The sequence below is a fragment of the Cebus imitator genome, unplaced genomic scaffold (assembly GCF_001604975.1).
Source record: "Cebus imitator isolate Cc_AM_T3 unplaced genomic scaffold, Cebus_imitator-1.0 Scaffold128, whole genome shotgun sequence".
NCBI lineage: Eukaryota > Metazoa > Chordata > Mammalia > Primates > Cebidae > Cebus > Cebus imitator.
This window is the reverse complement of record NW_016107443.1, coordinates 2596656-2610750: the sequence shown is the minus strand read 5'-3', so window position 1 is coordinate 2610750 and position 14095 is coordinate 2596656. Positions and strand designations below refer to the sequence as shown.

At 38.6% G+C, this 14095-nt stretch overlaps 1 protein-coding gene across 11 annotated transcripts in view; it reads left to right on the top strand.

Annotated features, from left to right (window-relative positions):
- Positions 1–13533, top strand: part of BCLAF3 (BCLAF1 and THRAP3 family member 3) — an 83498-nt gene extending 69965 nt beyond the window's left edge. For 6 of the 11 annotated variants that reach the window (XM_017540650.2, XM_017540654.2, XM_037742809.1 and 3 more), the window contains one exon: positions 9066–11873. In XM_017540650.2, the coding sequence (XP_017396139.1) occupies positions 9066–9095 (30 nt within the window). In that variant the 3' untranslated portion in view covers positions 9096–11873. Of the gene's footprint in view, positions 1–8296; positions 8325–9065 lie in introns of all 11 variants that reach the window. The other 5 variants (XM_017540659.2, XM_017540655.2, XM_017540651.2 and 2 more) reach the window with 3 other exon arrangements.
- Positions 13534–14095: the final 562 nt, after the last annotated feature.

Here is a 14095-nt window from a genome sequence, read left to right as displayed (position 1 = left end):
TGTTTGGATCTTCTACCAGTTGAGGCCCAAGTCCACGTATCTATCCATGCATTTGTTTGTTCTCTTGTAGCTGTTTTGGGGTTTTTTTTTTTTTTTTGAGATAGAGTCTTACTCCGTCACCCAGGCTGGAGTGCAGTGGCGCGATCCCAGCTCACTGCAGCCTCCACCTCCTGGGTTCAAGTGATTCTCCTGCTTCAGCCTCCCAAGTAGCTGGGAATACAGTAGTGTGCCACAATGCCCACCTAAGTTTTTGTATTTTTGGATAGAGATGAGGTTTCACCATGTTGGTCAGGCTGGTCTCGAACCCTTGACCTCAAGTGATCTGCCCATCTCGGCCTCCCAAAGTGCTAGAATTACAGGAATGAGCCACTGCACCTGGCCCCTCCTCTTTAAAAGTATTTTGTTGATCACCAAATCTATTTGGCACATGTTATTAGATTTCTGTGACTATTAAGTGTTAAATATTTCCTCTGGATTGAGTTAATATTACAGTTGATCAAAATACCATAAATAAATTATAAATTTCATTAAGCATTGATGAAACAAAAGAAGTTTTATTGCAAATGCATTTTTCCAATTAGTTTATGTATTCATAGATATTGTTGCTAGTAGGATAATATAGTATTCAAGTATTCTATTTTTTCTTTTTATAGGTATAAGTTCTGAGAAACCCTATTTATATGATTATATAGATGAGAATGAAAGGACTTCTATTTATAGGGATGCCACTCAGTTCTTTGGACTCACTTTGAATTTTAGGCCAAACAAATCATGTAGTGATCTATCATCAAAAAGTGTTTTGAATGTTCTATCACTGATAATTTGATTTTTATCCTCATTCAATTTTATTAAACAAAGGCAAAGAATTGGAAACCATCTGACTTGCAGAAGTATGCTATTTATTGCTAGTTGTTAATGTTGGTTCGCTTTCTTTACACCAAACCAATGTTTCAAATTACCCCTTTTCTGGAGGCCCCCAGGTGATACACAGTAGTAGGATTCAAAGTGAGTAGAAGGTGTAACTTTCTTGTATAAGGTGGGAGGTGAGGAACCAGCCTTAACCAGTTGTGCAGGCAGGATAATTTTAGAACATGAACATTGGGAACTTAATGATCTAGAAGTTAATTCCCTAAAACTATCTCTACTCACATACTCCTTGAAAAGTCTTCATATACTCCTAGGGTACACATACCCCAGTTCAACGATTGCCAACTTACTTAACCAAGCCTCTGTTCATGACTTTGGGATAGCTTTTAGGTTTCTGTTATTTTCAGTAATATCACCTGGCCACATGGACATTTTGGTACCTTTACATATTGCCCCTTTTACTAATTTATAGTTTCACCAGCAGTACATGGAACGCCTGTTTTCCTACACCCTAGTCAGCACTGTACATGATCAGTCTTTATTTTCAGTTGTCAGCCTAATAACAGAACGTAGCTCTCCTTTGCCTTTCTTTGATTATTAATGGGGCAAACATCTTTTTTATGTGTCCATTGGCCCTTGTATTTCTTTTCTCAGTTTCCTTTTTCTTTACTTTGCCAGTATTTCTGTTGGGGGGTGGTACTGTTTTTTATTGATTTGTAAGAACTCTTGATCTACTGAGGGTATTAACCTGTTATATACATTTTGCTGGTGTTTGTCAGCTGTTTATGCTGGGTTTTACAGTACAGAACTTTTAGATGTCCATGAATCTGTCTCGTTTGTCCCACATGGCTTCTAAATTTCATCTCATGCTTATGCTTATAAAAATTCTTTGCTGTGTTTCCTTTCATTGGTTTTATGGTTAACTTTTAAACATATAAGTATTTAATCCATTTAGAATTTATTTTACTTTGTTATTTATTTATTTATTTTGAGACAGAGTTTCACTCTGTCGCCCAGGCTGGAGTGCAATGGCATGATCTCAACTCACTGTAACCTCCACTTCCCGGGTTCAAGTGATTCTCCTGCCTCAGCCTCCCAAGTAGCTGGGATTATAGGCACCTGCCACCATGCCCAGCTGATTTTTGTATTTTTAGTAGAGATGGGGTTTCACCATGTAACTGGGACTACAAGTATGTGCCACCCTCCTGGCTAATTTTTGTATTTTTAGTGGAGACAGGGTTTCACCTTATTGGCTAGGCTGGTCTTGAACTCCTGACTTCAAGTGATCTGCCCACTTCAGCCTCTAGAATTTATTTTATTTTTATGATATAATGTAAAGTCAGGATCTAACTTTTTCCCCCAATAGAGTTTTTTAACACTGTTTATTGAATGATTTGTCCTTTCCTTGCTAATTGAAAATGCTGCCTTTACTATATTTTGTGTTCTTATGTATCCCTGATCTGTTTTGGAAGCTTTGGAGCCTTCTAGCTTGTTCCCTTGCTTCTTCTAGTATTCTTATTTAGTCTCTTTGATCAGAGTCATTGTCCTGAAACACAGATTGTATCATACCCCTCTTGCTCAAACACCTTGGAAGTATTTTATTGCCTACAAGAAAAGAGACCAAACTTCTTGGCCAAGTCTAACCCTAAGCTGTCTTACTAGCCGCATTTCCCTATGGACTCTCTGCTTTTTGGAGCATACTGTATTTTCATGTATTTGTACCTTTGTTCCTATTGTTCTTTTAGCTAGAAATAGCCTCCTGAGCCCCATTCTTTTCTTATTAAACCCTACTTTCCTTTTAAGACCAACTGTAAAGGATATCAAAGCCCCCACTTTAACTTGTGTTTCATTTGGTCTCTAACTATTGTCGTTTACCTTCCTATTTCCCCAAATAGATTATAAAATTTTTGAGGGTGCCTTGTTAAGCTTGTTTTTTTGTTTGTTTGTTTTTTTGAGACAGAGCCTCACTCTGTCGCCCAGGCTGGAATGCAATGTGTAATCGCAGCTCACTGCAGCCTCCACCTGCCTGGCTTAAGTGATCCTCCTACCTCAGCCTCCCAAGTAGCTAGGACTACAGATGCATGCCACCATGCCTGACTAATTTTTGTATTTTCTTGTAGAGATGGGGTCTCACCATGTTGGCCAGGCTAGTCTCAAACTCCTGGGCTCAAGCGATCCACCTGCCTTGGCCTCTAAAACTGCTGGTATTACAGGTGTGAGCCACTGCACCTGGCCTCATTGGTCTTTTTTTTTTTTACTTTAAGTTCTGGGGTACATGTGCAGAACGTGCAGGTTTTTTACATAGGTATACATGTGTCGTGGTGGTTTACTGCACCCATCAACCCATCATCTATATTAGGTATTTCTCCTAATGCTATCCCTTCCCTACCTCCCCCAGCCCCCAACAGGTCCTGGTGTGTGATGTTCCCCTCCCTGTATCCATGTGTTCTCATTATTCAACTCCTATTTATGAGTAAGAACATGTGGTGTTTGGTTTTCTGTTCTTCTGTTAGTTTGCTGAGAATGATTGTTTCCAGATTTATTCATGTCCTTGCAAATGACATGAACTCATCCTTTTAATGGCTGCATAGTATTCCATGGTGTATATGTACCACATTTTCTTTATCCAGTCTATCATTGATGGGCATTTTGCTACTGTAAATAGTGCTGCAATAAACATACATGTGCATGTGTCTTTATAATAGAATGATTTATAATCCTTTGGGTATAGACCCAGTAATGGGATCGCCGGGTCAAATGGTATTTCTGGTTCTAGATCCTTGAAGAATCATCACACTGTCTTCCACAATGGTTGGACTAATTTACACTTGCACCAACAGTTTAAAAGCCTTCCTATTTCTCTGTATCCTCTCCAGCATCTGTTGTTTCCTGACTTTTTTTTTTTTTTTTTTTTTTTTTGAGACGGAGTCTCTCTTGCTCTGTCACCACACTGGAGTGCAGTGGCATGATCTCGGCTCACTGCAACCTCCGTCTCCCAGGTTCAATTGATTCTTCTGCGTCAGCCTCCCAAGTAGCTGGGATTACAGGTGCCCACCACTGTGCCTAGCTAATTTTTGAATTTTTAGTAGAGACGGTGTTTCATCATCTTGGCCTGGTAGTTTAATTAGATCTCATTTGTCAATTCTGGCTTTTGTTGCCATGGCTTTTGGTGTTTTAGTCATGAAGTCTTTGCCCATGCCTATGTCATGAAGGGTATTGCCTAGATTTTCTTCTAGAGTTTTTATGGTTTTAGGTCTTACATTTAAGTCTTTAATCCATCTTGAGTTAATATTTCTATAAGGTATAAGGAAGGGGGCCAGTTTGAGTTTTCACATATGGCTAGCCAGGTTTCCCAATACCATTTATTAAATAGAGAATCCTTTCCCCATTGCTTGTTTTTGTCAGGTTTGTCAAAGATCAGATGGTTGTAGATGTGTGACATTATTTCTGAGGCCTCTGTTCTGTCCCATTGGTCTAAGTGTCTGTTTTGGTACAAGTGCCATGCTTTTTTGGCTACTGTAGCCTTGTATAGTTTGAAGTCAGGTAGCGTCATGCCTCCAGCTTTGTTCTTTTTGCTTAGGATTGTCTTGCCTATGAAGGCTCTTTTTTGGTTCCACATGAAATTTAAAGTAGTTTTTAAAAATTCTTTGAAGAAAGTCAATGGTAGCTTGATGGAGATAGCATTGAATCTATAAATTACTTTGGACAGTATGGCCATCTTCATGATATTAATTCTTCCTATCCATGAGCATGGAATGTTTTTCTATTTGTTTGTGTCCTCTCTTATTTCCTTGAGTAGTGGTTTGTAGTTTTCCTTGAAGAGGTCCTTCACATCCCTTGTAAGTTGTATTCCTAGGTACTTCATTCTCTTTGTATTGTTAGTCTTTTATCTTACCTTATTACCTTTCATATAGTCAGCCTTCAGAAAATGCTTAATGCATATTGAATGGAGTTGAATTTATTCATACACACACACACACACACACACACACACACACACTCTTCCATCCATATGCTTTAAAAAATTAGTGAACATACTCGATCATGGTGGATAAGCTTTTTGATGTACTTTTGCAATTGGCTTGCCAGTATTTTATTGAAGATTTTTGCATCTATGTTCATCATGGATATTGGCCTGAAGTTTTATTTTCTGGTTGAGTCTCTGCCGGGTTTTGGTATCAGGATGATGTTGGTCTCATAAAATGATTTGGGAAGGATTCCCTCTTTTCGGATTATTTGGAATAGTTTCAGAAGGAATGGTACCAGCACCTCTTTGTATGTCTGGTAGAATTTGGCTGTGAACCCGTCTGGACCTGGGCTTTTTTTGGGTGGTAGGCTCTTAATTGCTGCCTCAACTTCAGATCTTGTTATTGGTCTATTCAGGGTTTCGACTTCTTCCTGGTTTAGGCTTGGGAGGTGGCAAGTGACCAGGAATTTATCCATTTCTTCCAGGTTTACTAGTTTATGTGCATAGAGTTGTTTGTAATAATCTCTGATGATGGTTTAAATTTCTGTGGAATCTGTGGCAATATCCCCTTTATCATTTTTTATTGCATCAATTTGGTTATTCTCTCTTTTCTTTTTTATTAAAATTCCATTTGACCCAGCAATCCCATTACTGGGTATATATCCAAAGGATTATCAATTGTTCTACTATAAGGACACATGCACATGAATGTTCATTGCAGCACAGTTTACAATAGCAAAGACCTGGAACCAACCCAAATGCCCATCGATGATAGACTGGACAGGGAAAATGTGGCACATATACACCATGGAATATTACGCAGCCATCAAAAACAATGAGTTCGTGTCCTCTGTAGGGACATGGATGAACCTGGAAGTCATTCTCAGCAAACTGACAAAGGAGCAAAAAATCAAACACCACATGTTCTCACTCATAGGCGGGTGTTGAACAATGAGAACACACTGACACAGGGAGGGGAGCACTACACACTGGGGTCTGTTGGGGGGAAATAGGGAAATAGGGGAGGGACAGCAGGGGGTGGAGAGTTGGGGGGGTGGCATGGGGAGAAATGCCTGATATAGGTGAGGGGGAGGAAGGCAGCAAATCACACTGCCATGTGTGTACCTATGCAACAATCTTGCATGTTCTTCACATGTACCCCAAAACCTAAAATGTAATAAAAAAGTTAGTGAACAAAAACCATTGTGTCAGGGGTCCCCAAGACCACCCCCAGTTTTTGCTAGGACTCAGGTGACTTAGCATGTAATTATTCTCATGAAAGAATACAGAGCAAAATCAGCAAAAGGAAAAGGCATGTAGGGCAAAGTCTGAAGGAAACCAGGTGCAAGTTTCAAAAGGTTCTCTCCCAGTGGGGTCACACAGAATATACTTAATTTCCTTATCAACGAGTTGTGACAACATGTGTGACCTGTTGCCACCGTGGGAAGTTTGCTAGTGACTCAGTGCCAAGAGTTTTTCCTGGGGGCTGATCATACCCAAATTCCAGACTGCCAGAAAGAAAGTGCGTGTTCGGCATAAACCATATTGTTTATACAAACAGTTTCAGCACCCATCAGTGGGAACCTTCCTGAAATCTAAGTTCCCAGATGCTGGCCAAGGGCCATCCTGTAAGCAGGCCTTTCCAGTCCAGGGACAGCAGTCAGATGTGCTTTGTTAACCCTTTTCTGCACAACCTTTTTTTTTTTAATTTTTGAGATGGAGTCTCGCTCTGTCACCCAGGCTGGAGTGCAGTGGTACAGTCTCAGCTCACTGCAACCTCCATCTCCCAGGCTCAAACAATTCTCCTGTCTCAGCCCCCTGAGTAGCTGGGGTTATAGATGTGCACCACCACACCCAGCTAATTTTTGTATTTTTAGTAGAGACAGGGTTTCACCATGTTGGCCAGGCTGGTCTCAAACTCCTAGCCTCAAGTGATCTGCCCATCTCACCCTCCCAAAGTGCTGGGATTACAGGTGTGAGTCGCTGTACCTGAACCAACACAACCATATTTTGTTTTGTTTTTGAGATGGAGTTTCACTCTTGTTGCCCAGGCTGGAGAGCAATGGCACGATCTCGGCTCGCTGCAACCTCCACCTCCCAGGTTCAAGCAATTCTCCTACCTTAGCCTCCCAAGTAGCTGGGATTACAGGCACCCGCCACCACACCCAGCTAATTTTTTGTATTTTTAGTAGAGAAGGGGTTTCTCCATGTTGGTCAGGCTGGTCACGAACAACCGTATTTTTGAAGAGTTTAACTTCACAGATGGTTAATGCTTAAAGGGAAGAGAAAATCAATATGGTAGGAATGGTCAGGAGATGTATGGTAAGTACTTTCCTTAATACACTCTTCTCAGAGGAGGTAGGTTATAAGCTGAGGCCTGGAGAATAGCAAGACATAGAAAGGGCTAAAGCCAAAGACTCATGTTTGGCAGTAGTATGTGAGGTTGGGGAGAAGTGGAGGTGTACACATTATAGAGGGCCCTGAAAGCTGAGCAGGGTATTTAGGGTTTGATGTGGTGGCAGTAGGACGTCTTCCTAGCCTGAGGAGAAAGTGGTGCTTTAGGATGGCTACGCAGTTAGCAGCGGTGGGCAGGTTCTGGGAAGGAGAGATGAGGTTCACGAAGACCAACAAGGGAACATGGGCAGTGACCCAAATGACACATTATGAAAACCTAGATGAGAAGTACTCATATATATATAGTTCAGAATTCTGCTTAAAATGGGCTTTTATGGCCGGGTGCAGGGGCTCACATGTGTAATACCAATATTTTGGGAAGCCAAGGTGGGTGGATCACTTGAAGCCAGGATTCAAGACCAGCCTGTGCAACATGGTAAAAGCTCATCTCTACTGAAAATACAAAAATTAGCTGGGCGTGGTGGCACACGCCTGTAATCCCAGCTGCTCAGGAGGCTGAGGCCAGAGAATAGCTTGAACCCAGAAGGTGAAAGTTATTGTGAACCAAGATCACACCACTGCACTCCAGCCTGGGCAACAGAGCAAAACTCCATCTCAAAAAAAAAAGTGGTGTGTGGGTGGGGGGTGCTTTTAGATTATTGGAAGGGTGAAGGGATCAAGTGGAGAGAGGTTATGAAAGAAGCTATGTCAAGGGTGAATGTAACTCAAAATAATCACACATTTAACGACATTTCAACTGAATTTTATTTTAGAATTATTGTAGTTAGAATTTCCTTTTAAAGTTGTAATACGTAACAGATATTTTATTTGAAAATAAGTTTATATGATTTTTACATGTATAATGAGTAAAGAACTAGGATACACTGAAATCTACCTCTATTTAAATGAATGATGTTGAGAAATACATATGTGCATGTATTTTGAACATTTCATTAACCTAAATAGAAGAATAGGAGTTTTCTATCAGCACTGTTTTTGTTTGGAATTAAACATTTCCATACTAATATAAATGCCAAAAAATAAATCGACTTTTACATTTCCTTTCAGTTTTAATAATGTAAGATCCTAGTGAAAGGTAAGGATATGTATATTAATAAATTTTTATTTTTTAATGTCCTTGAAAACTGTGCCATTCTACCATGTTTGCTCCTTTATTACTTTCATGGTCTTATGTCCAGTTTGTGGTTGGTAATTAAATATTGTCCATGGTATCACACTATATAATCCACACTCATTATCTTCTAATCATAGTCTTACTGTTCTCGTAAATTCTTCTTCCTCTATTTATTGAAGCCTTACACCTTTTTATATTGTAGTTAACCATCCAAAAGCAAGAAGGTGTTTCCCCCTCTAATAACTTTCTCTGCAGTTATCAGTCAGCTAGAAGAGTCCATGTAGTTTTAGAATTAGATATATGATGGAAAAGATAAAATACTAATTTGAGGTGTGCGTGTGTAGTTTCAGGCTCCACACTTGAGAGCCAAAGGTTTAAGAGTCTTGATTTTATGCCAGGGATCCCTTCACTGAAACTCACCCAAATAGCAGAATACTGTTGTCATCAATCTACTAATACAAATGTTATCTAGCGCCATATGTTTTCTTTGTCCTATTGACTTATCATTTGATATTGCTTTGATGTGTTCTGCTGTTACACTTGCATCTTTGGGGTTCCACATACCTCCCTGGGAATCTCGGGGTGCCAGTAACACTGTATAAACGAAAACACTTTGAAAATTGCAGTGTGAACGAAACTAGCTCAGATGTTATAACTGACACTTTGTTTGAAGTCTTTATTTCTCTTGTTTTCTCTCAATAGGTATATACAGATGTTGCCACAGAAATCTAATCTGAAATCGTACAAATGGAAATGACACTACAGGAGGATGTGTGGGAGCATCTCTCTCTTTTTGTCAGGAGTTAGAAGTGATGCTAAGGCACTAATACTGTAACTTCTTGATAAAGTAACTTTATTTTTTAGTAGTGGAATGCTGCAACTTTTTTACACCTAACAATTGCTTTTAAATTACAGTATTCAATTTAAAAGTTGTATTAACTACAGTTTGTTTTGCAAAAAGTCTCAAAAGAATCACTTGAAGGGCATTATTTGTTGACGCATTTTTCTCTGAGCATGGTTTCATAGAGAGAACTTCACCAAGTTATATTCAGACGTTTATATGTTGAAAGTTTTGCTTACGTAATAAAAATAAGTATCTGAATTGTACAGTGTCTGAACATGAAAGAACTTTAAACAGTGGCCTTATGGTAGAAAATTTTATACTGGATTTTTCTTTTTCTGATGACATTTTGGCTTATAACTTGAAGTTTTCTTAAGTTTCTGAAGATCAAGGCCTATATAATTCATACATTTCATATTATAAGAAGGTGAGAGAAAAGGTGCTTCAAATATTCCATCAAGTAGTTGTGAGTGCACTGAATTTTTAGTAATACGTTCATTCAGCTTTTTCCACAACTATTTGCTCTTTTCCAATTTCAAAATGCTATTGTGGAAAATATGTAAAGATTTTATAATCTATAGTCCATCTTATTTTTCCCTCAGGGCAAGCTTGTGCATATCATATTTTTAAAGGCTTTTTAAAAATCTGACAGATAAAATCTCATATTTGAAAATTGTACTTTGCTACTACAGCATTACACATTTTGCAAGCACATCTTATAGAGTGTTTACTTTTAGTTTAGTTGATATGTATTGCGTACCTACTACATGTAAGGGCAGTTTGATGGGATTTTAAATGAAATTTTTAGGTCCCAATACCTTATTTCTTTATGTTTTCTGTATTCTGCTTAATAGTACATATACATTCCCAATTAAATTTTTGTGAAATGTTTATTTGTAATAAAATAAAATGTTGTTGCTCTTTCTGCTTAAAGAAGTTACTTGCCAGTTTGTGAGAGCATTATTTTAATTTTGTATGAGACTTATAGCTTTGGATAGCACCTGCTGATGTTTAAAGCACTATTCTGTGCTTACAAAGACAGAGCTTTCAAAATTAAAATGTGAAGGTTAAGAACTTGGTTTTTCATGACTGGATGATGAAAAATCTTAAAACATTCAGTTTTCTTTTCCATATCTTTAAAAGAGGGACAGCCTTTTCCTTAAGTGGGTTCATGATAAGGGGGGCAAGTGCACTTGATTCATTGCTAAGCAGGCAATAAATTTAGGTAGATGGTTTGTCTTATAGTGTGTACACTCTCTATAGGTCAGGTTTTCCAAACATATGGAGCATTCCACTTATGGTAAGAAAGAAATGCATGCACACAGGTAGTATGGCAACTTTATATTGTGTTAGGTACTTATAAAATCTGTCTTAAATTTTAAAATAATTGACTTCATTTACTCCCATGTTCTAGGGGACAGTTATGAGCCTTGAATATTTAATCATTTGATTGACAACTATGTATTGTACAGATACTGTACTAAAATTACAGCAGTGAACCACAAGATAAGACACATGGACCCTGCCTTTATGGTATGAGAAGTCTAACAGGGAAAATGGACATTAAATAGAAATGTAACTTGGTAAATGGCCTTTATTGCTGGATTTTTATTTATTGTAACACATAAAGGTAATATGGCTGACTTACTATTATTCATTCCACAACTGATTCCCTATTTGGATATTCTTTTGGCACTGTCTCAAAATGCAAAGTGTGTTATCTGCAAAATACCTATGCAGAAAACATTGTGTGTATAAGATCTAATGACTAAAAAGAAAAACTTACTTGATAATTTAGAGTATAAAATAAGGACAGAGACCATGTCTGTCTTGTCCACCATAGTATCCCCAGCACCCAGCTTCCTATTTGACATGTGGTAAGAGTTCATTAAATATTAGTTGAATAATGAATGAATGAGTAGGGAATAATAGAATATGTTTATTAGGAACTACATATGTAATTTTCATATGGAGATCGAGCAAAAGGTTATCCATAGCATTTTTTTATTAACTGGAAAAAATTTGAGTTCTTGAATGCATAAGACTTGAGAAGAGAAGTGTTTTTTTTTTTTTTTTTTTNTTTTTTTTTTTTTTTTTTTATAAGTCCCATACCATTGCCCCCTTCCTCCCCTGCGTGCTAGGCCCTTCGCTGATACTGGGAAGACAAAGATAATAAGACACAGCCCCTGCTGTAAGGAAGCTCATGCACTACTGAAGAAGAGATTCACAAAAACAGAGAATCACAATGTAGAGTAAGTACTTTAGTGGGCATATATACAAAAGGTTGAGAGAAAAGTTGCCATTTCTGGTTAAGCATCCCCTCATCTTGTTTCTTTCTTATTGGTTGCACCAACCTCAGAAGGCACTATTCTTTGGTGGTTTTGCTGGTTTTAAAAATTGATGCATTGGGGGAAACTGGGTAAATTGTACACAGATCTCTCTGTATTATTTTTTTCATAGCTGCATGTGAATCTAGAGTTATTTCAATATAAATTTCAATTTGAAGAATTGCCCATAGTCTTATCACAGAGAAAACTATTATAAATATTTTGGATGATACATTTTCATTTTTTTTCTATGGGAAAAAAACCCACTACATTTACATATAACAATTTATGTAGATGTATACTATTTACCACATTTTACATAATAAATCCTACATTTTTGAATAGTTTTTTTTTAAAAAAGGAAAAGATGGTAATACTTCTAGGTGGAAGTAGGAAAAGTAAAGCTGGATGGGAAACTCTTATCATCTCCACTACCCAGCAAATTCAATAACCACCAGGCACAAATTCACCAGGAGCAACCAAGCAAGGAAGAAAGGAGAAGCTGATGCAGCAAGGTGTGGTGTGACTTCATCCCTCGCCAAGTCCCATAAGTAGCACTGAGTAAAACAATGGAGATGACAAAAATCTTGGTAACAATGGGCCCCAGTATGGACAAAGGCACTGACAAGGTGACCAGGCCACGTGGAGGAGCACCAAGGAAAACTCTTGGGACAACGAAGTCTTTGCCACCATTTCAGGACCTCAGCTGAAGGGGTAAGATTCACCAGGACTAGGCATTTCCCAGGTCTCAGAGCAGCCTGGGGAAGCCAAATCCTGCAGAAGTCAGAGACACCTTTGACTGGGTCTAGTGAGTTCTGGTTCTGAACATTTAATAGGAACTAGAAGAGAGGGGATACTAGGTTCCCCAAGAAAGTTCCATCAAATAGGATGATTATGAGCTCTGAGTCCATTAAAATGCAGAATGAACATTTAAGAACTGAGGAACCATACATGTAGAATAGGATGTAAATGTTATAAATCTTGACAAAGAAAAATTAATGTACATTGACAAATTCAGACATGGAGGAGGTAAAGTGGGATAAAGACTAAGAACTAACCGTCTCATCATTCATGGCCAGGTGTCATGTCAAGTCATGTCTTAAGATTATAATATGCGGAAAAACTCTAGTGACAAACCTTAAGTTTTTCCACAATCTTTTTTTTTCTTTCTTGACCTTAATTCGGTGGTTCTCAAAGTGTGGTCCCAGACCGGCAACATCAACATCACCTGAGAACTTGTTAAAAATGCAGATTCTTGGCCCCACCCCAGACCTCCTGAATCAGAAACCCTGGGGGTGGGGCCAAGCAATCTGTGATTTAACAAATCCTCCAGGGGATTCTGGCACATACTTGTGTTTAAGTATCACTGGCTTACTTATCCCTTTTAGGAACCAATGAAGAAACATTTATCTGAAGTTCTGCAGCCACTTCAATTTCATTTCTAATTTTTCTCTATTACATTCAAATGAAGTTAAATCTAAAACTTGTTAGATGGCCAGGCACAGTGGCTCATGCCTGTAATCCCAGCACTTTGGGAGGCCGAGGTGGGTGGATCACTTGACTTGAGGTCAGGAGTTTGAGACCAGCCTGGCCAACATGGTGAAACCCTGTCTCTACTAAAAATACAAAGATTAGCTGGGTGCAGTGGCATGTGCCTGTAATCCCAGCTACTTGGGAGGCAGAGGCAAGAGAATCGCTTGAACCCAGGAGGCAAAGATTGCAGTGAGCCGAGACCATGCCATTGCACTCTAGCCTGGGCAGCAGAATGAGACTCCATCCCAAAAAATAAAATAAATAAAACTTGTTAGAATAAAAAGTTTGGGGTTTCCCACCATCAATCCTGTCTGTACATACGAGTGAATTGAGAGGTTTGGTAACATACCCACCCACTGTTAACACTGTTGATTTTTTTAAGTGGTGGGATTATGAGTGACTGTACTCTTCTGTATCTATCAAACATAATGAATGTTGTATCATTTTTATATAATAAAGTCTTTCTTTTTTAAAACAGTGGTAAGAACATTTCATCCTATCCATTATGTATCTGTTACCAAAATCCATGTAAACAAGCTTTACCTCTATAGGCTAGCTACTTCACTATAGTCCATTGGGATTTTACTCCTGGCCATTCCTCCCACGTCATAAAAAGTAGGTAGGCTTATTTTAAATATGTATTGCATTGAGGTTTAAATAAAAATTATTGATTTATAATATTTAACAATATATAAAAAATTAAATTTGGCAGAGTGCGGTGGCTCACGCCTGTAATCCCAACACTTAGGAAGGCTGAGGTGGGTGGATTGTTTGAGCTCAGGAGTTCGAGACCAGCCTGGGCAACATGGTGAAACTCCGTCTCTACAAAATATACAAAAACTAGCTGAGTGTAGGGACCTGCACCTGTAGTCCCACCTACTTTGGAGGCTGAGGTGGGAGGATCAATTGAGCCTGGGAGATTGAGGCTGCAGTGAGCTGTGATCACCAGACTGCACCCAAACCTGGGTGAGAGTGAGACCCTGTCTTAAAAAAAAAAAAAATTCATCTTACCGCTTTTCTTTAAAAAGAAA